Source organism: Hemiscyllium ocellatum, chromosome 16 (genome assembly GCF_020745735.1).
Source record: "Hemiscyllium ocellatum isolate sHemOce1 chromosome 16, sHemOce1.pat.X.cur, whole genome shotgun sequence".
Taxonomy (NCBI): Eukaryota; Metazoa; Chordata; class Chondrichthyes; order Orectolobiformes; family Hemiscylliidae; genus Hemiscyllium; species Hemiscyllium ocellatum.
This window is the reverse complement of record NC_083416.1, coordinates 78025954-78052777: the sequence shown is the minus strand read 5'-3', so window position 1 is coordinate 78052777 and position 26824 is coordinate 78025954. Positions and strand designations below refer to the sequence as shown.

Genomic DNA, 26824 nt, shown 5'->3' with positions numbered 1-26824 from the left:
GCGCGCTCTCGCTCTCTCGCTCGTGCTTTATCACTCGCTCACGCGTCCTCTCTCTCTCACGCATGCTTTTGCTAGCGCGCACTCTCTCATTCGCTCTGTCTCGCTCACGCGCTCTCTCTCTTTCGTGCGCTTTCTCTCTCGCGCGCGTTCTCGCTCTCTCCCTCTCTCTCTCGCTCTGTCTTGCGCGCTCTCTCTCTCGCGTGCTATCTCTCGCTGGTGTGCGCTCTCTCTCTCGCTCGCGCGCGCGCTCTCTCTCTCGCTCGCGCGCACTCTCTCGCTCTGTCTCTCGTGCGTTCTCGCGCACGCTTTCTCGATCGCGCACGCTCTCTCGCTCACGCACGTTCTCTCGCTCGCGCGCTCTCTATCGGTCTCTCCGGCTGTCTCACGTGCACGCGCTCTCTCTCTCTCGCTCTCTCGTGCGTGCGCTCTCCCGCTCGTGCGCGCACTCTCTCTCGCTCTTGTGCGCGCTTTCTCTCTCTCTCGCGTGCTCTCTCTCTTGCGCGTGCACTCTCTCTCTCGCGTTCTCGCTCTCTCACTCTCTCTCCCACTCTTGCGCGCCCTTTCTCTCTCGCGCTCTGTCTCTCTCTCGCGCGCTCTGTCTCTCTCTCGCGCGCTCTGTCTCTCTCTCGCGCGCTCGCTCTCTCTCTCTCGAGCTCTCTATCGTGCTCTCTCTCTCTCTCTCTCTCGCGCGCTCTCTCTCCCGCATGTGCACTCTCTCTCACGCCCGCGCTCTCACTCTCGTGCCCACTCGCTCGCTCGCTCTCTCTCGCGATCGCTCTCTCTCTTGCGCTTTCTCTCTCTCTCATGTTTTCCCTGTCTCGCACATGCACTCTCTTGTGCGCTGTCTCTCCCTGTCTCACGCTCTCTCTCTCCCTGTCTCGCGCTCTCTCTCTCTGTCCCGCGCGCGCCCGCTCTCCCTCGCGCAATGTTGCTGTCTCTTTCGCGCACGCTCTCTCTCTCGCTCGTGCGCGCACACTCTCGCTCTGTCTCTCGTGCGTTCTCACTCTCACTCTCTCTCGTGCGTTCTCGCGCTCGCTCTCTCGCTCACGCCGCTCTCTCGCTCACGCACGTTCTCTCGCTCGCGCGCTCTCTCTCGCTCTCTCTCGCGCTCTCTCTGGCTGTCTCACGTGCGCGCTCTCTCTGGCTCTCTCGCGTGCGTGCTCTCTCTCGCGTGCGCGTGCTCTCTCTCGTGCGGTCTCTCTCTCTCGCTCGTGCGCGCGCTCTCTCTCGCTCTTGTGCACTCTTTCTCTCTCTCGCGTGCTCTCTCTCGCGCGCTCTCTCTCTCGCTCGCGCTCTCTCTCTCTCGTGCTCTCTTTCACTCTCCCTGTCCCGCGCGCGCCCGCTCTCCCTGTCCCGCGGGAGAGACACTTTCTCGTGCTCTTGTGCGCTCTCTCTCTCTCATGCTTTCCCTGTCTCACGCGCTGTCTCACGTGCACTCTCTCTCTCACAAGCACGCGTGCAATCTCTCATTCGCACATGCGCTCTCTTACCTCTCTGTTGCGTGCACTCACTCTCTCTCGCGCTTGCACGCTCTCTTGTGCTCGTGCTCCCTCTCATTCACTCCTCGCTTGCTTTTTCTCTTTTGCAACCTGTCTATCTCTTGCTCTCGCTCTCATTTGCTCGTCGCAACCTCTCTCTTGCTCTCACACTCGTTTGCTCCCCGCGCCATCTCTCTTGCATGCGCTATCTCCTCTCTCTCTCGCGTGTTCTCGCTCTCCCGCTCGTGCTCTCACTATTTCTCTCTCTCTCACATGTTCCTGTTGTCTCTCTGTCTCTGTCTGTCTGTCTCTCTCGCTCTCTCTCTCTCTCTCCTTCTGTCTCGCTCTGGATCTCTCTTGTGCTCTCTTGCACGCTCTCTCTCACTCGCACACTCTCTTACATGCATTGTCACTCTCTCTTGCACGCTCTCTCTCACTCGCAGGCATTCTCTCGCTCTCTGTCTCTCTCTGATGCTTGCTCACACTCTTACAGTCTCTCATGTGCTCTCCCTCTTACACTCGCGCATGCTCGAGCTTTCGCATGCTCTCTCTCTCTCTCTCGCTTTTTCGCTCGTGCACTCTCTCTCTCTCTTGCTCACAGTCTTGCTATCTTGCTCTCTCTCACATGCTTTCGCTCTCTATCTCACTCTCTGCCTTTCTCTCTCTCACTCGCGCACACTTTCTCTCTCACAAGCACATGCGCGCTCTCTCTTTCATTTGCAGATGCGCTCTCTTTCCTCTCTCTCATGTGCACCCACGCGCTCTGTCTCATGCACTCTCTCGCTCTCTGCTCTCTTTCTTCCTGCTCTCTGTTGATCACTCCTCACTCGCTTTCTCTCTCTCTTTTGCACGCTGTCTCTCTTTTGCTCTCGCTCTCATTTGCTCGTCGCGACCTCTTTCTCTTGCTCTCGCGCTTGTTTGCTCCGCATGCTATCTCTCTCTCTCTCGCGCGCCATCTCTCTCTCCGCTCTCTCTCACGTGTTCTCGCTCTCCCACTCACATTCTTACTATTTCTCTTGCTCTCTCTCACGTGCACTCTCTCTCTCTCTCTCGCTATTTCTCTTGCCATTTCTCTCACTCTCACCTGCGCTCTCCCTCTCCCTCAGAGTCTCCCCCGTTATCCTCTGTGTCTCTCTTTCTTTCCTCCTGTTGTTGTCTGTTAACCCTGCGCTCTCCTTCAGTCTGGATTGGCCTCTCTCCCCCTTGCTCTCGTGCCTCACTTCCTGGTGCAGGGGAAGCCGGTTGTTACCTTGAGTGTTGTTTGTCTGTCCTCTCGGACCATCAGTCCGCGCCTGGGGAATTGGTTTGGGTTCTGATTGCTGTTTGTTTTTGCATTCCAGTTGTTGGAAGTGAACAAACAATGGGATCAGCAATTCCGGAGCATGAAGCAACAGTACGAGCAAAAGGTGAGGGCCCAGGGCGCGATCGTTCATTCACAAGAATTTGGGGGAAGGTGTGAGAGACTCGCAGAAGTGTGTGGGTGCAGCTGGCAGTTTGAATCTGCTCTGGGCTAGCAGGGATGAGCTGGATTTATGGAAACAAATCCTGTCTATGTTGGGAATTGGAAATATGAGCAGAAAATTCTTGGAAATATTTGAACAGCATCTTGGATCATAGACTCCGTAGTTTGATAGAATCCCAGCAGTGTGGGAAGAGGCCATTCAGCCCATTGAGTGTGCACCGACCCTGCAAAGAGCATTCCACCCAGACTCGCCCCTCAACCCTAATCCCGTAGCTCTGCATTTTCCATGGCTAATCCACCTAACCCGCACCTCATCTTTGGACTGTGGGAGGAAGCCGGAGCACCCGGAGGAAACCCACGCAGGCATGGAGGGAATGGGGAATGTGCAAACCCCACACAGTCAGACAGCCGAGGTGGAACTAAATCCCTGGACAGCGAAACAGAATTGTATAGGTTTCTATGAGATTCCCCCTCATTCTTCTCAACTCCAGTGAATATGGTCCTAACCAACCCACTCCCCCTTCCTGCTATCCCAGGAATCCGTCTGGGAAACGTTTGCCGTGCTCTCTCCATCAGCAGAACATCCTTCCTCAGATAAGGAGAGCAAACCTCCACACACTACTCCCAGGGGTGGTCTCACCAAGACCCTCTGCAGTTGCAGGAAGACATTAGTGTTACTCCAAAATGAGATAACGAGAGTCCAGAGACAGTATATTCCTGTTAGAGTGCAAGGGAAGGCTGGTAGGTATAGGGAATGCTGGATGGCTGAAGAAATTGAGGGTTTGGTTAAGAAAACAAAGGAAACCTATGTCAGGTACAGACAGGATAGATCGAGTGAATCCTTAAGAGTATAAAGGCAATAGGAATATACTTAAGAGGGAAATCAGGAGGGCAAAACGGGGACATGAGATAGCTTTGGCAAATAGGGTTAAGGAGAATCCAAAGGGTTCTTACAAATACATTGAGGACAAAAGGGTAACTAGGGAGCAAACAGGGCCCCTCAAAGATCATCTGTCCACCCCTGAGGCTCCCAGCCTCATTCCTGATGAAGGGCTCCGGCCTGAAACGTTGATTCTCCTGCTCCTCGGATGCTGCCTGACCTGCTGTGTTTTTCCAGCACCACACTCTCAATCCCTGAAAGATCAGCAAAGTGGCCTTTGTGTGGAGCCGCAGGAGATGGGGGAGATACTAAACAAGTGTTTTGCATCAGTATTTACTGTGGAAAAGGATATGGAAGGTAGAGAATGTCGCGGAATAGATGGTGACATCTTGAAACATGTCCAGATTACAGAGGAGGAAGTGCTGGATGTCTTGAAACTGGTAAACGTTGATAAAGCCCCAGGACCTGATCAGGTATACCCTAGAACTCTGTGGGAAGCTAGAGAAGTGATTGCTGGGCCTCTTGCTGAGATACTTGTATCATCAATGGTCACAGGTGAGGTGCCGGAAGACTGGAGGTTGGCAGACGTGGTGCCACTGTTTAAGAAGGGTGGTAAAGACAAGCCAGGGAACTATAGACCGGTGAGCCTGACCTAGGTGGTGGGAAATTGTTGGAGGGAATCCTGAGGGACTGGATGTACATGTATTTGGAAAGGCAAGGACTGATTCAAGATAGTCAACATGGCTTTGTGCGTGGGAAATCATGTCTCACAAACTTGATTGAGTTTTTTGAAGAAGTAACAAAGAGGATTGATGAGGGCAGGGCTGTAGATGTGATCTATATGGACTTCAGTAAGGCGTTCGACAAGGTTCCCCATGGGAGACTGATTAGCAAGGTTAGATCTCATGGAATACAGGGAGAACTAGCCATTTGGATAGAGAACTGGCTCAAAGATAGAAGACAGAGGGTGGTGGTGGAGCGTTGTTTTTCAGACTGGAGGCCTGTGACCAGTGGAGTGCCACAAGGATCGGTGCTGGGTCCATTACTTTTCATCACTTATATAAATGAAATGGAGATGAACATAAGAGGTACAGTTAGTAAGTTTGCAGATGACACCAAAATTGGAGGTGTATTGGACAGCGAAGAGGGTTACCTCAGATTACAACAGGATCTGGACCAGATGGGCCAATGGGCTGAGAAGTGGCAGATGGAGTTTAATTCAGAAAAATGCGAGATGCTGCATTTTGGGAAAGCAAATCTTAGCAGGACTTATACTCTTAATGGTTGCAGGTAGATAGAATAGTGAAAGCATTTGGTATGCTTTCCTTTCTTGATCAGAGTATTGAGTACAGGAGTTGGGAGGTCATGTTGCGGCTGTACAGGACATTGGTTAGGCCCTGTTGGAATATTGCGTGCAATTCTGTTCTCTTTCTTAACAGAAGGATGTTGTGAAATTTGAAAGGGTTCAGAAAAGATTTACAAGGATGTTGCCAGGATGTTGGAGGATTTGAGCTACAGGGAGAGGCTGAACAGGCTGGGGCTGTTTTCTCTGGAGCGTCGGAGGCTGAGGGGTGACTTTATAGAGGTTTACAAAATTATGAGGGGCATACATAGGATAAATAGGCAAAGTCTTTTTGCTGGGGTCGGGGAGTCCAGAACTAGAGGGCATAGGTTTAGGATGAGGGGGGAAAGATATAAGAGACCTAAAGGGCAACTTTTTCCACGCAGCGGGTGGTACGTGTATGGAATGAGCTGCCAGAGGATGTGGTGGAGGCTGGTACAATTGCAACATTTAAGAGGCATTTGGATGGGTATATGAATAGGAAGGGTTTGGAGGGATATGGGCCGGGTGCTGGCAGATGGGACTAGATTGGGTTGGGATATCTGGTTGGCATGGACAGGTTGGACCAAAGGGTCTGTTTCCATGCTGTACATCTCTCTGACTCTCCCTGTAAAGGCCAAGATACCATTTCCCTCCTACACTGCCTGCTGCACCGTCAGTGTTTATTTTCAGTGCCTGGTGTACGAGGGCACTGAGACCTCGCCCTTTCCCAATCTATCACCATTCTGATAATAACCTGCCTGTTTTGTAGTCACTGTTTAAATACTGGAACATTGAAAGCCAACTTGTGAGCAAGATTTCAAAATTAGAAATATCATAATTAAGAAATCATCTGTTGCTTTTGTGACATGAATTGAGAGATAAATATAGAACCGCAGTAGTATCTCTACCCATGAGCCAGGAGTTTTGGGCCATGTCCAGAGGTGTGTGATACCATCTGTCTTAGGCTTCAATTAATATTACAAAAACTTCACAAGGGGGAGATGCTGATTAATGATAACGGTTCAGAGAATGGGGAACTGAGTTCAGCACCGGCTTATGTGTTCAGTTTGAGATCAGACTGATATGAAAATCTCTTTAGTCTCCTAGTTGTAAGAGGTTTGGGTGTTTGCCATTCAGTTTTGTGGCTCAGTGGTTAGCACTGCTCCCTCATGGCACCAGGGACCCGGGTTCGATCCCACCCTCTGTGTGGAGTTGGCACATTCTCCCCGTGTCTGTGTGGGTTTCCTCCGGGTGCTCCCAGTTTCCTCCCACAGTCCAGAGATGTGCAGGTCAGAGTGAATTGGCCACGAGAAATTGCCCCATAGTTGCCCAGCAGTGTTCACGCTGAGTGGGTTAGCCTCGGGGAAAGCAGGATTACAGGGAGAGGGGTGGGTCTGGATTGGATGCTGACTGGAGGGTCAGTGAGAACTCGATGGGCCAACTGGCCTGCTTCCCCAGTGAAAATATCAAGACCCATGTGCCCATCGGAAGTATGCCGTGGGATCCTGAATATTCAGGTGGGCTGTCTATTGAAGGTTCCATCCCCACACAAGCCCAGGCCTCAGTGCCACCACCTTCTGACTCAGGCAAGCCTGCTATGCACTGAGCCACCACGAGGGGTTTAAATTGTGTGGGTGGGGTCTGCAATGAGCCAGTAAGAAATCCCTGGGGAGCAAAACACAAGCCCCTGACCACCAAGCCCTGACGTGGTCCAGGCCTGGAAACAGCGTCTGGGATATTGGCGAGAAAAACAAACTTACCATTTCAACCCTGCAGAAGGACAGGGGAGGGACACCGTTCTCCTCCAAACCCCACCACATCCTGACTTGGAAACTGTCACTGTGCCTTCAGTGTCGGTCGGTCAAAATCCTGGAACTCCCTCCCTCAGGGCTTTGTGGGTCTACCATTGTGCTTCACGAAGGGAGCTCACCACTGCCTTTTCAAGGACGGGCAACAAATCCCAACTTGACCAGCGATGCCCATATCCCAGGAAGGATCAGGGCCTGCTCCAAGACTCCGTGTTGCTGGCATTTTGTCATCTCTCTCTCTGCCCAGTGCACTCGTCAGTTTGGTTGTCGTATTTCTTACAATCCTGAGGTTGTGGTCACTCACCCACCCACCTAATCCTGGTTAATCCTCATCTACCCATCAGCCTCCTTGCAATAGGCCTCTGAGTGGTCATACTGGAAACAAAAGCAGGTTGTGCCTCATTCTGATGTAGTGCTCAGATCAGGCCGAATCCTTGTGGCCTCGGGGTACTCTTATGGCCCTGAGTCATCTGGTCCAACCAATCCTTGATCTTGAATGCTTTCACTCAGGATGTCCGACTCCTCACCTTTTCTGTCATCTTCCCTGTCCCCGTGCTCCTCTGTGGAGGAGAAAGTGAGGTCTGCAGATGCTGGAGATCGGAGCTGAAAATGTGGTGCTGGAAAAGCGCAGCAGGTCAGGCAGCATCCAAGGAACAGGAAATTCGACGTTTCGGGCATAAGCCCTTACATAGAACATAGAACATAGAAGGATACAGCGCAGTACAGGCCCTTCGGCCCTCGATGTTGCGCCGACCGAATCCTACCTAACCTATACTAGCCCAATAACTTCCAAATGCCTATCCAATGCCCGCTTAAATGACCATAAAGAAGGAGAGTTCACCACTGATACGGGCAGGGCATTCCATGAACTCACAACCCGCTGTGTGAAGAATCTACCCCTAACATCTGTCCTATACCTACCACCCCTTAATTTAAAGCTATGTCCCCTAGTAACACCTGACTCCATTAGCGGTAAAAGGTTCTTTGTATCTACCCTATCTAAACCCCTAATCATCTTATACACTTCTATCAGATCTCCCCTAAACCTTCTCTTCTCCAATGAGAACAGCCCCAAGTGCCTCAGCCTTTCCTCATAAGATTTTCCTACCATTCCAGGCAACATCCTGGTAAACCTCCTCTGCACTCGTTCTAAAGCTTCCACATCCTTCCTATAGTATGGCGACCAAAACTGCACACAATACTCCAGATGAGGCCGCACCAGAGTCTTATACAACTGCAACATGACCTCAGGACTCCGGAACTCAATTCCTCTGCCAATAAAGCCCAGTACACCATATGCCTTCCTCACAGCACTATTTACCTGGGTGGCAACTTTCAGAGATCTGTGTACATGGACACCAAGATCCCTCTGCTCATCCACACTACCAAGTAGCCTACCATTAGCCCAGTAATCCATCATCTTGTTATTCCTACCAAAGTGAACGACTTCGCACTTAGCTACATTGAATTCCATTTGCCACATTTCCGCCCAGCTCTGCAACTTACCTATATCCCGCTGTAACCTACCACTTCCTTCCTCACTATCCACAACTCCACCGACTTTTGTGTCATCCGCAAACTTGCTTACCCAGCTTTCAAGTCCTTCCTCTAGATCATTTATAAAGATAACAAAAAGCAATGGTCCCAAAACAGATCCTTGTGGTACACCGCTAGTAACTGCGCTCCAAGATGAACATAATCCATCAACTACTACCCTCTGTCTCCTTCCAGCCAGCCAATTCCTAATCCAAACCTCTAATGTATCCTCAATGCCATACCTCCGTAGTTTTAGCATTAGCCTACCATCCTGATGAAGGACTTATGCCTGAAATGTCGAATTTCCTGTTCCTTGGATGCTGCCTGACCTGCTGCGCTTTTCCAGTAACACATTTTCAGCCCATGCACCTCTGTGCCTGGATATCCTCCTGTCTCTCCCTGACGTTCAGTCGCTGCCCCGTGAGGGGCTGTGTGTTGAACACCTCGGTCCCTAAACCCCGCAGTTCCACCTGTCAATCCTTCCTTTTTAAAACCTCCCTCTTCGGCCAAACTTGGTCATCGATCCTAACACCTGCTGGTGGACCCCAATGTCAAATGCCATTTGATAGCTGCCCCTTTCCAAGTGACTCTGGGGTGGGGCATGTTTCATTGTATTAGATGTGGTATTTACTTGTCATTGTTGTTGTAAAGGTCTGAAAAATCATTGTTTCTAGAATATTCTATTGACTTCCACTGGGTGGCAGCATTTGAAAGGAAAACTCCATTGACTTAAAGATCACCCGACACCAGGTTATAGTCCAACAGGTTTAATTGGAAGCATGAGCTTTCTGGACACTGCTCCTTCATCACGTGATTGTGGAATGTAAGATAGCTTTCAGAGCACTGAATTACTGGTGCTTCCAAATAAACCTGTTGGACTATAACCTGGTGTTGGGTGATTTTTAACTTTGTCCACCCCAGTCCAACATTGGCTCCTCCACATCATGACTCCCATTAACACTCAATCCCACGGAACGCTGTGTTCCCTGAACTTTGCTCACATCAATACAGCATGTGACTAACGTGCGGCACTCTTTAACTAACCCCTCCCTCCCTAACCCATGTAATAGTGACTACAATCACTGGAGATATTTTCTTGGATAGGGGTAGGCCATGGGACAATTTGATAGTAGCTTCTTGGGAATAGTGAGGGGCCGAGCCGAGGGGAGGAGGGTGGGATGAAACTGTTCCCTGGTGAAACACCGTGTTTTGAAAATAAACAAACCCAACATGGAGGTGAAAATCCTTTTCACTCAGCGGGTAGTTAGGGTCTGGAGTGCACTGCCTGGAAATGTGGTGGACACAGCTTCAACAGCGGCATTCGGGAGGGGCACTGGGTGGTTATTTGTTTGTTTGATGTGCAGGGACATGGGGAAAAGACAGGTGATTTGCAGTAAGAACCAGAGCTAGTGCAGACACGATGGGCTGAATAGCCTCGTAGGTGCTGTAACAATTCTGTGATTCTGCAACAAAAAGTGATAGTGACCGTGAAATTAAGGGATGAGGTCAGTATTTATTGCCCTATCCCGGAGGGCAGTTAAGGGTCCAACCACGTAGCTGTGGGTCTGGAGTCACATGTAGGCCAGACCAGGTAAGGATGGCAGATTCCTTCCCTAAAGGACATTAGTGAACCAGATAGGTTTTTCCAACAATGGCCATTATTTGATTTCTAATTCCAGATAATTATTGAATTCAGATACCACCATCTGCCTTGGCAGGATGCAAACCCAGGTCCCCAGGACAGTCCCTGGGTCTCTGGATTAACAGGCCAGCAATAATACCACTGGGACATCCCCTCCCCTGGCTCGCTGATGTCCTTCCTTCAGGGAAGGCAACCTGCTGCCCTTACCTGACCTGGCTTCCAGGTGACTCCAGGCCCACCACAATGTGATTGACTTGTAATTGCCCGCTGGGAGGGTTTTAACCACCCACTCCGTTGTCGGGAAGCACACTGAGATGCCTTTTGAAGGAAGGAAGGTGAGGGAGTGCCCAACTAACACTGACTTTTGCCAGGAATACAGAACAGGACTGCTGGCTGGTTCTGGTCAATGTTCTCCGTCTGGTTCCAGATTGTGGAGCTGAGGCAGCGATTGGCCCGGTCCCAGAAGGAGCTGAATGAGCGCGAGAATGGCTACGAGGAGAAACAGAGAGACTTCGACAGGAAGTTACTGCTGGCCAAGTCGAAGATTGAGAATGGAGAGGTACAGAGTTACTCGGGCTGCACTGCGCAGGATAAGAGTCCTCGAGTGGCTCCTTCCCTTCATTCAGACTGTGTGGCTGATGGTCAATCTCCATCGGCCTTCCAGTCCATCCTTCATATCCCATGATTGTCCGAATGCCCAAACATCCATCTACCCCAACATTGAATATATTCAACAATGGGTGTCCCCCATAATCCTTGGGGTTGGGACTTCCAGAAGTTCTCAGTCCTCTGTAGAAATATTTTCTCCTCTTTAGGCCAAAGTAATTTTCCTTTCTCCTCCGGCCGCAGCCCTCCATGTTCAAGATCCCCCAGCCGGGGAGAAACCATATTCGTGTTGAGCTTTGTCCGAATTGTGTCTGTTTCAAAGAGATCGCCTCATCTCTGTTCTGGACATTATAGGTCCAATTTGCTCCCCTGAAGACAACTCTCTATCCCAGGAACCGATCTCCTGAAATACTGTTATATTATTTCCAAGGAATCATAACGTTCTTAAACACAAATATTCAAAATCTTTCATAGTAAAGGAAGGCATAAGCGTTTGTTTAACATCTCTGCTATTTTCTCATTCCCCAGGATTATTTCCCTATTTCTACCTCCGAGGGATCAATATTTATTTTGGCTACTCCCCTCCTTTTTTTAAAAAAAATTTATCTGTTTTTTTTTGTTTCCAGCCAGTTGACACCTATTCTATTTTTCTGCCCTTTACTAACTGTTGGTGATTGGTGTCTAAAACATGCCTAATCTTCAGATGTCCTATTGTTTTTATAAATGTGAAAATGCTCTACTTTTAATCAAATGCTATCCTTAACGTCCCCGGTAAAGCGCCGCTAGATTTTCGTGCTGAGCTGTTTTGCTTTTATGCAATGGATTTTGTTGCACATTTTGAACCATGTCTTTTTACAGTCCTCACGATTTACTGCCATTCCTATTTTCAGTCCATTTACCCCCGTCATTCCTTTGAAATTGGCTTTGTATCGGTTTGAAATTCACGTTCGCCCTCTCAGGAGGTGGGCAGTTATTTTTAATCGGGGGTAAAACTTGAGCCTGTGTGATTTTCTGCAAAGGACAAAGTGAGGACTGTTGATGAAGGGCTTGTGCCCGAAATGTCGATTCTGCTGCTCCTTGGATGCTGCTTGACCTGCTGTGCTTTCCCAGCGCCACACTTTTCAACTCTGACTCTCCTGTAAAACCAACAAAGCTCAAACAGTTGGAGAACAAGTCTTGCCAGAGTGGATAAGCCAGATGATTTGTATTTCTGTAAATTATTTCACCAGCACAAGGGCTAGATATGTTGTTCTCTCACTCTCCCACACTCACTCTCTGTTCTGCACACCCTCCTTCTCTCACTCCCCTCTCTGTCTTGTATGTGCAGTGTCTTCTTCTGAAGTTATGGGCCAATGATTTCCTGACTGCTTTATTCACTTGTTCACTTTCTTCGCTGACTCTCTGGTTGTTTCAGTGTCCCTTCGCTACACAACACAGTCATTCGCTTTGTCAGAGGTGCTGGATAAATGGGACTGCAGACAGCGACTGAGAATCCTTTATCTGTCTCCGTCTTTGTCCTTCAGAGCGAGAAGGAGAGGTGTCTAGCAGAGATCAAGGAGCTGAAACAGAGGAACCAGTGTCTGCAGAACCAGCTCCTGCCTCTCACCAAACAGCGGGAATACCAGGAAAAGGAAATTCAGCGTCTCAACAAGGTCAGGCACCAGCCTCCTTGGGTAACCCTTGGATCCAGGAATACCATACACACACGTGTTCATGTACACACACGCGTGCGCGCGCACACGTGTATACGTTCGTGTACATGGACGCATGCACATGGGGGTACACATACATGGGTGCACACATGTGTACACATGGACATGCACACACGTGCGTAAACGCACAGAGCCAATTTTCCCAGCTAATTTCAGTCCTGTCACTGACAGCCCTCTGTTTCTTCCCTAGGCCTTGGGTGAGGCTCTCACTGCACAGCCTTCAAGCCCACAGCCGGCTCCGTTCAGCAACACCAGTGACTCGTGTATGAGTGCGAGAAGGACTGAGCTCCTCACCCAGATCGAGGTGCTCAAGCAGCAGGTGAGTAGATAATCCCAAACTCCTTTCTTTGTCCTGTATTTTTCAATTGGTGTTCCAGTGTCCACCTCTTGTTGCTTCAGCCCTGTGCCCCCGCCAGGATCGCCCTTAAACCCCTCTCTGTCTCTCCAAAATCTCCTCTGGAAATTGTTTGGGAGCTAGGAGAATGGACAGGCCTTCCAGCTGTCAGGTTGTGAGGAGCAGTGTCCCCCGTTCCCTGGAATCCACGCGGAGGACTCGGTAATTCAGTAGAATCATCTTGCTGAGCACGTGGCACAGTCTGTGTTGCAGATAGAAGCAGCAAGGGGTCACAGAATCAGGGGAATGAACCATGCTGGAGGGAGTGCAGTGCTGGGAGTAGGTCTCCAGTCACTGCTGCTGCACATGCACACATGCACATATCCAAGTAAAGGCCCACATCCTTATAGGGGGATTGATTTTATTCTTTTACTCCAATCACATAGAACATAAAACAGTACAGGCCCTTCAGCCCTCAATGTTGTGCTAGCCTTTTATCCTACTCTAAGATCAGACTAACCTACGTGCCCTTCATTCGTGGTATTAACTTCCATGTGCCTATCCAAGAGTCGCTGAAATGTCCCTAATGTATCTGACTCTATCACCACCGCTGGTAGTGCATTCCACACACCCACCACACTCTGTGTAAAGAACCGATCTCTGACATCTCCCCAAACCTTCCTTCCATCACCTTAAAATTATGGTCCCTCACGATGGACATTTCTGCCCTGGGAAAAAGCATCTGGCTATCCACTCTATCTGTGCCTCTCAACATCTTGTACACCTCTATCAAGTCACCCCTCATCCTTCTTCACTCCAATGAGAAAAGCCCTAGCTCCCTCAACCTTTCTTCATAAGACATACCCTCCAGTCCAGGCAGCATCTGGGTAAATCTCCTCTGTACCCTCTGGAAAGCTTCCACATCCTTCTTATAATGAGGTGACCAGAACTGAACACAATATTCCAAGTGTGGTCTAACCAGAGTTCTACAGAGCTGCAGCATAACCTCATGGCTCTTAAACTCAACCCTCTGCTAATGAAAGCCAACACACCACATGCCTTCTTAACAGCCCTATCAACTTGGGTGGCAACTTTGAGGGATCTATGGACAAGGCTCCCAGGATTCCTCTGTTCCTCCACACTGCCAAGAATCCTGCCTTTAACCCTGTATTCTGCATTCAAATTCGACCCTCCAAAGTGAACCACTTCACACTTTTCCAGGTCGAACCCCATCTGCCACTTATCAGCCCAGCTCTACATCCCGTCAATGTCCCATTGCAACCTACAACAGCCCCGCACACTATCCACAACTCCAACCATTGGCAAACTTACTAACCCACCCTTCCGCTTCCTCAGGCAAATCATTTATACAAATCACAAAGAGCAGAGGGTCCAGAACCACTCCCTGCGGAACACCTTGCAGTTGAGAGTCGCGTGTGTAGTGCTGGAAAAACACAGCAAGCCCCATTCCTGATGAAGGGCTTATGCTTGAAACTTCGATTCTCCTGCTCCTCGGATGCTGTCCGACCTGCTGCGCTTTTCCAGCACCACACTCTGAACTCTGATCTCCAGCATCTGCAGTCCTCACTTTCTCCTAGCTCATTCCATACACGTACCACCCTCTGCATGAAAAGGATGCCCCTTAGTTCCTGTTTTAAACCTTTCCCCTCTCAACCTAGGCCTATGCCCTCTAGTTTGGGGCTCCCCCCCACCCCCCCAACCCTGGGGGAAAGACCTGGGTTATTCCAAGGTGTGTCCCCCTTCACCAGGGAGAGATTATCCGCTCCCCTTCCCCGGAGCTGGGTGGGAGCTGGGGATCGAGCCATCAGGGAGGGACCTGTTGAGATTTGGAATTTGCCTCCCAACAGCAATGAGCTTTCTGCCCTCTCAGGTGAAAATATTTGAAGAGGATTTTCAGCGGGAGCGCAGTGACCGAGAGCGGATGAACGAGGAGAAAGAAGAGCTGAGGCAGAAACTGGAGAAGGTTCAGACACAGATGACATTGTTGAACACGCAGGTACGCTGTGATGGGGACACCCTCCCCATTCTCTCTCTCTCTCTGTCTTCCTCTCTTTAATTAAAAATCACACAACACCAGGTTATAGTCCAACAATTTATTTGGAAGCACTAGCTTTTGGAGCGCTGCTCCTTCGACATGTGGTTGTGGAGATTAAGATCGTAGGACACAGAATTTATAGCAAAAGATCGAAGTGTCATACAGCTGATACAAAGTATTGAACAGACCTGGATTGCTGTTAAGTTGTTAATCACTTAGAATGGGGATGCAAGTTTCCGTTCATTAATACATAAGTCCCAGAACTTCTTTCAAGTTGTGGAGGGTTGTTTTCCAGGCTGGAGGCCTGTGACCAGTGGAGTGCCACAACGATCGGTGCTGGGCCCTCTACTTTTTGTCATTTACATAAAGGATTTTGATGCGAGCATAAGAGGTACAGTTAGTAAGGTTTACAAAATTGAGGGGCATGGATAGGATAAATAGACAAAATCTTTTCCCTGGGGTTGGGGAAACCATAACTAGAGGGCATAGGTTTAGGGTGAGAGGGGAAAGATATAAAAGAGACCTAAGGGGCAACTTTCTGGTCGGCATGGACAGGTTGGACCAAAGGGTCTGTTTCCATGCTGTACATCTCTATGACTCTATACGTCACACTCCCGAGAAAACTTCAGGTTTCATTAAAAAAAAGTGTCATCTCAGCTCAGACAATGCATTAAAGGTGTGAGCTCAGATTCTGTCTGAATTCCAATCTTGAGTCAAACTGATTCTATTTCCAAAGTAGGAATTTATAAAGTGTCTCATGGATTATAAAAAATTATTGACTGCCTACAGACTGTGCTTTTTGAACAAAATAGAATGTATTTGCAAATGCCTTTCTACAAATGCAAATTCACCCCACAGGCTTACGTGTCTGTGTGTGTCTGTGTGTATCTGTGGTGCAGTGGGGTCACCTGTAGTGTGACATGAACCCAAGGTCCCAGTTGAGGCCCTCCCTGTGGGTATGGAACTTAGCTATCAGCCTCTGCTTGGCCACTTTTCTCTGCTGCCTGTCCCGAAGTCCACCTTGGAGGATGGTCACCCAAAGGTCCAAGGTGGAATGTTCCAGACCGCTGAATTGTTCCCTGTCTGGGAGGGAACACCACTGTCTGGCAATGGTTGCGCGGTGTCCATTCATCAGTTGTTGTAGCGTGTGCTCAGTTTCCCCAGTGTCCCATGGATGTGTGTGTGGGTGGGATGTTCTTCGGAGAGTCGGTGTGGACCTGATGGCCTGAATGATCTGCTTCCATACTGTAGGGAGTCTATGAATATCCCAAAGAAAGTCATTAAACCCTGGAGGTTTTACTCCTGTGATTTCCCACAGCCTAGCCCCATGTCCGATCTCCCATCTCCAACGAACGCGAGCTAGTACACGTTAAACAGTGAGAAACAAACACTCCTGGTTTTTGTTTTGGATTTCCCCTTCCCACTCCCTTTCCGACATGATCATCCTTGGCCTGCTCCATTGCCACAGTGAATCCGCCCGCACATTGGCGGAACTACACCTTATCTTCTGCCTGGGGCAGCCTACAGCCCGCAGGACTCAACATTGAGTTCTCCAATTTCAAATAATCTCCCTCCCCAGGCCCCCAACTCCCTTCCCAGACCCTCCCGCTGCTCCCAGCCAACCGGATTCATTCCTCCCATTGACCAATCAGGTTATACCCTCTACCTGTCTTCACTTGTCCCCAATTCACTGTTCCACTACTCCCACCCCCCCCAAACCCCCTTTATCTGCAGCTCCCTTTACCCCCATCCCCAGTGCTGAGGAAGGGTTACACCCGAAACGTTGACATCTCCACCTCCTGGTGCTGCCTGGCCTGCTGTGTTCTCCCAGCCTCCTTGTCTACCAAGGACCTTTTCCCCCTCTTTCACTGGGGATTTCATTCCTGGACACTCTTACACTGTAACTCAAGAGGCTCAATGCAACAATTTCTGAGCTCGGGGTGGGTGTGTGCATGTGTATCACTCAGTTATTTGTTCAGGGGACTTTTCATTCGCGTAGCGCCTACCACAGTCTTGGAGCACCTGACAGCCAAAGCAGCACAATATTTCTCGAAGTGCGGTTGTCTTTGGGAAATGTGGCTGCCGAGGTTGCACGATTGTGACTGTCAATCCAGAGACCCAGGGAATGTTCTGGGCTCCTGGGTTCGAATCCCACTGCAGCAGAGGGTGGAATTTAAAATCAATAAAAATCTGGTATTAAGAACCTAATTGATTACCGGGGGAAGAAAGGCCGTCTGCTTCTCAAGTGTCCATTAGGGAAGGGAAACTCCCATCTTTACCTGGTCTGGCCTACTCGTGACTCCAGTATTGTGTTTGACTCCTCACTGCCTTCTGGGTAATGAAGGTTGGGTAATAAATGCTGACATCCTGGGGGTGAATAAACAAACCTCTGTTGGTTAAAGGGCAAACATTAGCAGGATGCACTTGGCCGCGCTTCCGCACTAGTGAACCGTGGGATCTTTCCATACTTACCTAAGAGGGCCCTTGGGGTTTCAATTTAATTTCCCATCTGAAAGACTGGTCCCTCTGACAGAGCAGAGCTCCCTCCACGGTGCTGAGGAGTCTCCAGCTGTGCTCCAGTGTCCAAACTGGGTCTTGATACCCACACCCTTGGCCTCCGAGGTGGAGTTGTTCCCCACGGACACACACACACACGGACACACACACACACACACACACACACACACACGGACACACACACGCACTCTCACTCACTCTCCGGGAGTGCTGATCTAACCCAGGCTTGCACTCCCAGTGCAGCCCGGAGTGAGCCCTCCAACCTCTCTCTGAGGTGAGGTTGAACTGATGCTATGTCTGACCGCTCAATTAGACATGACTGATCCCACTACCTCTGTCTCAAAGAGCAGCAGGACCCAGAGCCAAGATTCACCCCTTGACCGATGTTGCTAAAAGATTTTGACCAGATCTTTGTTGGAGTTTGCTGTGCACAAATCCACTGTTGTGTTTCCTACTTTGCAATGTTAATTACACGTTAAAAAAAACCACTTGGTTGATTCTGAGGGATATCCTGTGATTTGTGAAAGACGCTATCGAAATGTAAGTTTAAACCTTTGCTGAAAGCAGACGTTGTGGTTTTTGGTCTTTCCCTTATCAGAACGAGGGGGAAACAGAGGGGTTGAAGAGACACCGCTGTGTATGTAGCGTGCTGGTTGGCTGGGCCCTCATCGGAATGGCGATACACAAGAACAGTTATCTGCCAGTCTTAATCGTAGGTCACAGGGTAAAGAAAATGGATCAGCCATGATCCTATTGAATGGTGGAACAGGCTCGAGGGGCCGAATGGTTTACTCCTGTTCCTATTTCTTAGGCTTTTATAGTCTTAATTCTCACGCCAGAATGATAGATTCTGATTGGTCCAGGTGTTACCATGGGAATGCAAATACACGTTTGTTCTTTCTCTCTATCCATGAGCAATGCCACAGGAGGTCTGCTCCACAGGTGCCTGGTCCTTGGGGCCAGTTCCTTGCTGTTCAGCCCAGAAGCATTCTGGGTAAGGTTTACCCAGCAGCTCTCTCTAGGGTAGTTGATCCAGCCTTAGCTGCAGTGTGGGAGGATTTGTCTTTGCAAAAATACTTGCTCCTCCTAACACGCTCCTGCTGCCAGCCTCTGGGATTGGTGCTGCTTTTCGTTGGCATTGCTGCCTGCCTTCACTCAAACTAACCCAATTCCCAAACTCTGCAACGGTTTCCCAATGCATCTGGAGCTTCTGCCATCTGTGTGTGTCTATCTCTCTTCTCTCTTTCACGTTTTCTCTTTCATTCTCTCTTTCTCTGTCCTGCACTCTCTCTGTCTTCATCTTCCCCCTCTGTCTTTCTCTTTCTCTCTCTCTCTCTCTCTCTCTCTCTCTCTCTCTCTCTCTCTCTCTCTCTCTCTCCTCCTCTTCCCCCCCTCCCCCTTCTCTTTTTTCTTCCTCTCTCCCACCCTCCCCGTCTTTATCCTTCTCTCTCCCCTTCTCTCATTCTCTTTCTTTCTTTCTTTCTTCCTCGCTCTCACATTGATTTCTCATTTTCTCTCTCCCTCCCTCTCCCCTCACTCTCTTTCTCTAGTTCACTCACTCTCTCAGTACATGTCTCTCTCTCTCTCTCTCTCTCTATCTAGCTCTGTGCACCATGCACCACCCTCCCTGTCTGTCTGTGTACCTGTACCCGTCTCCTTGTTTCGTTCCCTGTTGTAGTTTGGTCGCTGATAAACCTCCTCAGGATCTTGCATGGTTTACTGGGCGGGGCTCCTCCCCAGGGTACACCCCTCCCACCCCCAACCCCCCCCCCCCCCCCCCCCCCCCCCCGCCCCGGGTACATTTCCCTCCCTCCCCTCCCTCCCCACCCAGTGTACACCTCCCTCCCTCTGTCTCTCCCTCTCCCCGACCCCCACCCATTCCCAGGGTACACCTCCCTCCCTGTCTCCCTCCCTCCTACACACCTCCCTCCCTCCCACACACCCTCCCCACCCCCTCCCTTTCTCTCTCCTTCCCTCCCTCCCCTCCGCAGGGTACATTTCCCTCCCTCCCCTCCCCCCCCCACCCAGTGTACACCTCCCTCCCTCTGTCTCTCCCTCTCCCCGACCCCCACCCGTTCCCAGGGTACACCTCCCTCCCTGTCTCCCTCCCTCCCACACACCCCCACTCCCCAGGGTACACCTCCCTCCCCCTCCTGAGTCTGACATTTGAGTCTGTCTCTGGGTCTGCTCTCGCTGACTCCTGTGCCTGTCTGCCTGTCTGCTCGCAGCTGCTGAAAGTTCTCTTGTCTGCTCTCTCTCTCAGCTGAGAATCTATCAGGAAGATTATCAGGACGAGAAGTTGGAGAAGGAAAAAATTCAGAGGCTGCTGAAGCATCAGAAACAGGTATTGACCTGCCATGGGGAGTGGGCAGTGCCTGACTGGATGGGAATTGGGATTCAGCAGTCCAGCTGGGAGTCACATAGGAGACCATTCATTCACTGCAATCTAACTGTGTGCAAATTCCTCAAACCTGTCTCTATTTGACTCTTCTCCATCCCTTGTTTTATTGATTGATTTCTGTTATTCACAGAACTGTGGGTGCTGGGGATCTGAAACTATCCCAAACAGAAATTGGCGAGAGAAACTCAACAGGTTTTGGCAGCTTCTGTACAAAACGGTTCCTGCTGAGGTGGCAAATCAGATCTGCAATGAACACACTGTTTCTTTCCCCCCAGATGCTGCCAGACTTGCTGAGCTTCTCCAGCACACACCCTCTGTTTTTTTTTGATTGTTTCAGAAATCTCTGATTTCCAATGCACCCATCAGTTGCCTTTGCTCAAGGTGGATTCCAAATTCCTTGCCCTTTCCTCCGTGGAGCTGTTTTCCTGATCTGACTCCCTTTAAATCGGCTGCTCCTTTCGGCCAGAATTCCGCCACACAGCGAGTGATGCAGCTGTCTCTTCTTTTGTTGTGTTGGGTGCACAACAAACCAGCGAGAGAAATGTTAAATAAGACCCAAACATATTAAATAAAGGTCTTTCTCTGTGTCGCTGAGAATGGAATGGAGCAGATACTAAACTACCCTGCGCTGCCAATGTTTCACTGACTTGCCTTAACCTTTTCTTGCTAACTTGCCAGTCCGCAAGAACACGCGCTAACTCTTTCCCTGGTGACAAATTTTACAGGGTAGGGCCAGACATAACCTGCCTGATACTGACTATCAGGAACCTCTTTGAGGGTCTCTCAAAAAAAAACACTTGGATAAACACTTAAAACGCTTGAGGTGATGAGCCCAGTGTGGGCAAGTGGGACTAGTATAGATAGTAGTGTGACAGTACAGACTTGATTGGCCGAATGGCCTTTTATCATCTAACCCCACAACTTAGCCATTTAAGCTAACAAGTCTGCACTGTCCCTCCAAAGAGCAATCTAACCTGCACCTCTTTGGATTGTGGGGAGGAGACCCATGCAGACCCGGGGAGAATGTGCAAACTCCACACAGTTGCCTGAGTCCTTGGTTCCTGGCGCTGTGAGGCAGCAGTGCTAAACACTGTGCCAACATTACAACCCATCTTCTGTACACGATGATTCTATGATCAGGTGCAGCTCAGTGGCTGATGCCCTGGCATCATTCGAGTCAGAGGTTTGTGGGATCACGTCTTGCCAATGACTCAAGCAAGTGCTCCCTGCAGAGGGAGTGCCGCACTGTCGGAGGGTCAGTGCTGAGGGAGCGCCGCACTGTCGGAGGGTCAGTGCTGAGGGAGCGCCGCACTGTCGGAGGGTCAGTGCTGAGGGAGCGCCGCACTGTCGGAGGGTCAGTGCTGAGGGAGCGCCGCACTGTCGGAGGGTCAGTGCTGAGGGAGCGCCGCACTGTCGGAGGGTCAGTGCTGAGGGAGCGCCGCACTGTCGGAGGGTCAGTGCTGAGGGAGCGCCGCACTGTCGGAGGGTCAGTGCTGAGGGAGCGCCGCACTGTCGGAGGGTCAGTGCTGAGGGAGCGCCGCACTGTCGGAGGGTCAGTGCTGAGGGAGCGCCGCACTGTCGGAGGGTCAGTGCTGAGGGAGCGCCGCACTGTCGGAGGGTCAGTGCTGAGGGAGCGCCGCACTGTCGGAGGGTCAGTGCTGAGGGAGCGCCGCACTGTCGGAGGGTCAGTGCTGAGGGAGCGCCGCACTGTCGGAGGGTCAGTGCTGAGGGAGCGCCGCACTGTCGGAGGGTCAGTGCTGAGGGAGCGCCGCACTGTCGGAGGGTCAGTGCTGAGGGAGCGCCGCACTGTCGGAGGGTCAGTGCTGAGGGAGCGCCGCACTGTCGGAGGGTCAGTGCTGAGGGAGTGCCGCACTGTCGGAGGATCAGTGCTGAGGGAGTGCTGCACTGTCAGTAGGTCAGTGCTGAGGGAGCGCTGCACTGTCAGAGGGTCAGTACTGAGGGAGTGCTGCACTGTCAGAAGGTCAGTGCTGAGGGAGCGCTGCACTGTCAGAGGGTCAGTACTGAGGGAGTGCTGCACTGTCAGAAGGTCAGTGCTGAGGGAGCGCTGCACTGTTGGAGGGTCAGTACTGAGGGAGTGCTGCACTGTCAGAAGGTCAGTGCTGAGGGAGCGCTGCACTGTCGGAGGGTCAGTGCCGAGGGGGCGTCGCACTGTTGGAGGGTCAGTACTGAGGGAGAGCCGCACTGTCGGAGGGTCAGTGCTGAGGGGGTGCCGCACTGTCGGAGGGTCTGTGCTGAGGGAGCGCCACACTGTCGGAGGGTCAGTGCTGAGGGAGCGCCACACTGTCGGAGGGTCAGTGCTGAGGGAGCGCCGCACTGCCGGAGGGTCAGTGCTGAGGGAGTGCTGCACTGTCAGAAGGTCAGTGCTGAGGGAGCGCTGCACTGTTGGAGGGTCAGTACTGAGGGAGTGCTGCACTGTCAGAAGGTCAGTGCTGAGGGAGCGCTGCACTGTCGGAGGGTCAGTACTGAGAGAGTGCTGCACTGTCGGAGGTGTTAACATTTCCAGTGAAGGATTAACACCATCCCCATTGCTGACACATGGACTGGTAACAGTTCAACTTCCTTTAAAGTTGGCTGCAGCTTGAACGGGGAGTCAAAGGGACGTGTTTGTTTGTTTGTTTTTCTTTGCTAAACATTCGATCCTGTCAGTCAGGTATCGAGATGCGGCTGGCACTTTGTGAAAAACATCTGGATCTCTGGAAACGTCACAAAACGACGTTATGTCCTTTTCGAAAAAGAAATGAATTACTTGGTCGTTGACAGGGAATTGTTGGGATCTTGGTGTGCACCTGTTGGTCATGATGTTTCCCGCATTGTTTCAGAAAGGCATGTTCCATTGACTGTAGTGTGGTCTTGTGGGACACGTTGGGATGGTAACGGTGGCTATAGAAGTGAAGGTGTGTTTTGAATGAATGCGGCCCCAGCCCCCCTGCCCCCTCCCGGAGCGTCAAGGACACGGTGGGAGCACTCGCTCACTTTGGTCTCTGTGGGTTTTGCAGGTCGCGGGTGACAGGAGGCCATCGGACCCACCAGCTGCTGCCCCCGGGCCGTACTGCCCCCCTCCGTACCAAATCCAATACCCACCCCTGCCTCACCCCACCGCTGGCTTTGGGGGCTATGACTGGCAGATTCACTACCCACCTGCTGGACCTGGGGCTCATGCCCAATTCCGAGGGGTAGGTATGAGACAGCAGCTCTTTAGAGTCACCATGTCTCTCACTTGCTCTCTCTCTCTTGATCTCATTCTCTGTCTCCCCCTCATTTTCTCTGTCTTGCTCTCATTATCTAACTCTCATTGTCTCGTTCTCTCTCTTGTGTTCTCTCTTTCTTTCGTGTTCTCATTCTCGTTCTCGCTCTTGCTCTCTGCCACTCAGTCCCTCTCGCTGTGTTCTGGATCAGTGGTGCTGGAAGAGCACAGCAGTTCAGGCAGCATCCAATGAGCAGCGAAATCGACGTTTCAGGCAAAAGCCCTTCAACGGGAATAAAGGCCGTGAGCCTGAAGTGTGGAGAGATAAGCTAGAGGAGGGTGGCGGTTGATTTTACCCTCTTGCTGTCTGTTCTCTCTGCCCTGCTGTCTCTTCCTTTCCTCTCTCTTTCTCTCTCCCCTTCCTCTCTCTGTCTGTGTATCACTGTCTCTCTCTCTCTCTCTCCCCACTCTCTCACTCCCCTCCTCCATCCCTCTCTTTTATCCTCCCCATCATTCGCATTGTTTTTTATTGTTTATGTTAATTGCAGTCGGAGTTTCCCTGGAATGCTGCATTCCCACCAGCTCGGAGTCCACACCCTGCAGGGACAGATCGGCCCAAGGCTGATGGAAAAGGTGAGCCCTTGTTGAGTGACGGATGGATTGAGGTCAGACCCTCACTCACTTCACACTGGCCTGTGGGCCAACCCTAGACAGAAACTCAGTTCACCTACTGAGGGAATGCCACACTGTCGGAGGGTCAGTACTGAGGGAGTGCTGCAGTGTCAGAGAATCAATGCTGAGGGAGCGCCGCACTGTCAGAGAGTCAGTGCTGAGGGAGTGCCACACTGTCGGAGGGTCAGTGCTGAGGAAGAGCCGCACTGTCGGAGGGTCAATGCCGAGGGAGTGCCGCACTGTCAGAGGGTCTGGGCTGAGGAAGCGCCACACTGTCGGAGGGTCAGTGCTGAGGGAGTGTTTGAGTTCGAGGGACTGTTCAAGGGACTAATCAGAACACTGGGGGGTCATTAGAAAGGTTCTCACTAACAGCCTCCGTGAGAATGCTGACGAGGAAGATACCAAGGCAGATATCAGAGGAGGTTTCCTGACTCTGTCTCCCACAGGGCGCCATAGAAATGAAGGACAAAGGGCGTTCCTCAAGACAGGCAGGAGTCTGACCTTTGAACCAGACACTCCAGGTTCAAGTCACACTCCAGGACTTGACAGACCAGGACTGCAGTCAAACCCAATTGAGGATCAACTTGTAAATCCTTCTGACATTTGGGTGGCATGGTGGCTCAGTGATTAGCTCTGCTGCCTCACAGCGCCAGGGACCTGGGTTCAATTCCAGCCTCTGGCAACTGTCTGTGTGGAGTTTGCACATTCTCCCCATGTCTGCGTGGGTTTCCTCCGGCTAGTCCGGCTTCCATTCTACAGATGTGCAGGTCAGGTGGATTTGCCATGGGAAATGAGAACAACAGGGATGGGGCGTGTCTGTGTTGCTCTTCAGAGGGTCAGTGTTGACTAGATAGGCCGAATGGCCTGTTTTCGCACTGTAAGGATTCAGTGGTTTGCTGGCAAACAAATTTCTGGAAAGAATTCCAGAGAGGGATTCCTGTGATGGAAAGGGGCTTTGAGTCTTTGCCATGGTCATCCATGTGTACAAATGTGTAAGGATTCTTATGGATGAGGGGAGTTAGAGGGGCTTGGAGGGGAACTTGCAGGGGGTGGTGCTCCCATGTATCTGCTACCCCTTGTCCTTCTCGATGGAAGTGGCTGTGGGTTCGGAAGGTGCTGTCTGAGGAGTTTTGTTGAATTTCTGAACTGTATCTTGTAAATAGCACACACTGCTGCTACTGAGTGTCGGTTATGGAAGAGACATAATGTGTCCGATTATCTGGGTCTGCGTTGATGAACTAATTTGACTTTTGCTTTCTTCACCCCCCCCCCCCCCACTCCAGAACCGACATCTCCCAGGCTCGGGAAGGGGCAGCACTGAGGGAGGAGGCACCAAATTATTCCAAGCTGGCTCTGTGCAGTGTCCAGTGTTTAACCATCCCAAGGTGACTGCACTCTACCTTCCTTCAACAGCAACACGGATTGTGAAGACCTCAATCTCCTGAGGTTGCTTGACGCTGTAGTCTTGAGTACATTAGCAGATACCACAGCACCCGATTGGCTGGGCTGGTGCTGGGGGTGGGCTGGGTGATGATCCCTTTTGGTTTATGTTGGGAAGCCTTCCTCTATTTTCATGTGCTGCCTGTCCTCCATCTTGTTTCTCCCTTCCCTCCATTTTGTACAGTCAGGTAAAGTTCAATGGCGAGAGTCGACAACCCACCATCCACATTTGCAGACCAAAGGTGTGAGAAAAAGGTTCTTTCAAAAGCTTCTAAAGATTCACTTGTCAATATACGACCTATTGCTGTCTCATCTCTCTTCCCCCATCCATCTCCTCGATGTTTTAATACCAAGTGAATATAAAACACAATTTACTTTACAAACCTGAGGTGGTAACCTTTTAGGGTAAGGACCATGAACGTTTTGTTTGGACAAAGTATTGAAAGCATTGTTTTGTAGAGTCTGATTTTATTCCTTACCCCACCACCAAGGGCCTGTAACCAAGGAGTAAACCCATCGTTAGAATCCCCTATCAGCATCTCTCTAATTGAACAGGATGACTCGATTCAAGTGTTTTCAAGCAGAAATGATGCTAAGTGCCGCACCTTCCCAAACCGATCCCCTGTCGAGGATTTTGAAATCTTGCCTCATTGCCTGCTCCGTGACTGTTTGATCTGGGCCAGGAAGCTCCCTGTCCCTCAGTGGGTCACCTATTTTCTCCCAGCCTTGACCCAGACTGGGTCCATCTTTCAAGTATGCTTCATGAGCTTGGGCCACGTGGTCATCCTCTTCAATAACTTGTGTTCAAAGGTCTCCTGCTCTCTGCCCCCTTCTTTTCCTGCCCACCCTTTCTCTACCCTTCTCTGTCTGCTAATGGGGCCTTGCTGTGCAGAGATGGTCCTCGATTACAACTCAGTGTGCACTTCCCATTGGCTGTGGTGCCCATTGGGATGGTGAAGGGGGATAGATAAATGTTTGTTCTCTCTTCCCTTTTCCCCCTCTCATGCTTCTGAAATATGAACATTTCCTGCAGTATCCTCAATGCCAGACCTAATCCCCGTCCTTTCCTTCATAAAATCGGCTTTATTAGTCTCTGCTTACCCTGCACGGCCCTCTGATTCTCCTCGGCCTTCCCCTCTCACTGCGCCTCGGAACATGCGGGTATCTGTCACCAGACGAATGATGACAAATTGTGCTGTTGGACAATGATGGGCTCCATGTCAGGGGTTGATGGGAGACGTTTGTGTGAGATGTTTGGAGTAGTCAGTCAAACTCAATCTTTTATTTTTTTTGTTCCAATAAACTGATTAAATGTGGTGTGTGTTCCTTTCAGTTGGAATGAAATGGGTGTGGAGTGGAGGGGTTTTCTTGCGAATTGTTTTGGTTTAGTAAGAGGTGAAGGAAACTGGTGGAACAAGGTGAGGAAATCTGCAGCGAGTAACTCACCTCCTGCCTCCCCAAAGCATGTCTATCATCTACAAAGTTAAAAATCACACCACACAAGGTTATAGTCCAACTGGTTTATTTGGAAGCACTAGTTTTCAGAGAGTTTCCAAATAAACCTGTTGGACTATAACCTGGTGTTGGGTGATTTTTAACTTTGTCCACCCCAGTCCAACACCGGCTTCTCCAAATCATGACAATCATCTACAAGGCACAAGTCGGGAGTGTGAAGGAATACTCCCCAGTTGCCAGGATGGGCGCAGCTCAAACAACACTCAAGAAACTTGACACCATCCAGGACAAAGAAG

The 26824-nt window shown here is 50.6% G+C and overlaps 1 protein-coding gene across 3 annotated transcripts in view; it reads left to right on the top strand.

Moving 5' to 3' along the window:
- tnip1 (TNFAIP3 interacting protein 1) overlaps positions 1–26389 on the top strand; it is a 115286-nt gene extending 88897 nt beyond the window's left edge. For 2 of the 3 annotated variants that reach the window (XM_060837426.1, XM_060837425.1), the window contains exons 10-18: positions 2819–2884; positions 10558–10689; positions 12260–12388; positions 12639–12767; positions 14674–14799; positions 19619–19699; positions 22774–22950; positions 23510–23594; positions 24917–26389. In XM_060837426.1, coding sequence (XP_060693409.1) covers positions 2819–2884; positions 10558–10689; positions 12260–12388; positions 12639–12767; positions 14674–14799; positions 19619–19699; positions 22774–22950; positions 23510–23594; positions 24917–24954 — 963 coding nt within the window. In that variant the 3' untranslated portion in view covers positions 24955–26389. The remainder of the gene's footprint in view (positions 1–2818; positions 2885–10557; positions 10690–12259; positions 12389–12638; positions 12768–14673; positions 14800–19618; positions 19700–22773; positions 22951–23509; positions 23595–24916) is intronic. The other variant, XM_060837427.1, reaches the window with a different exon arrangement.
- The last annotated feature ends 435 nt before the right edge of the window (positions 26390–26824 follow it).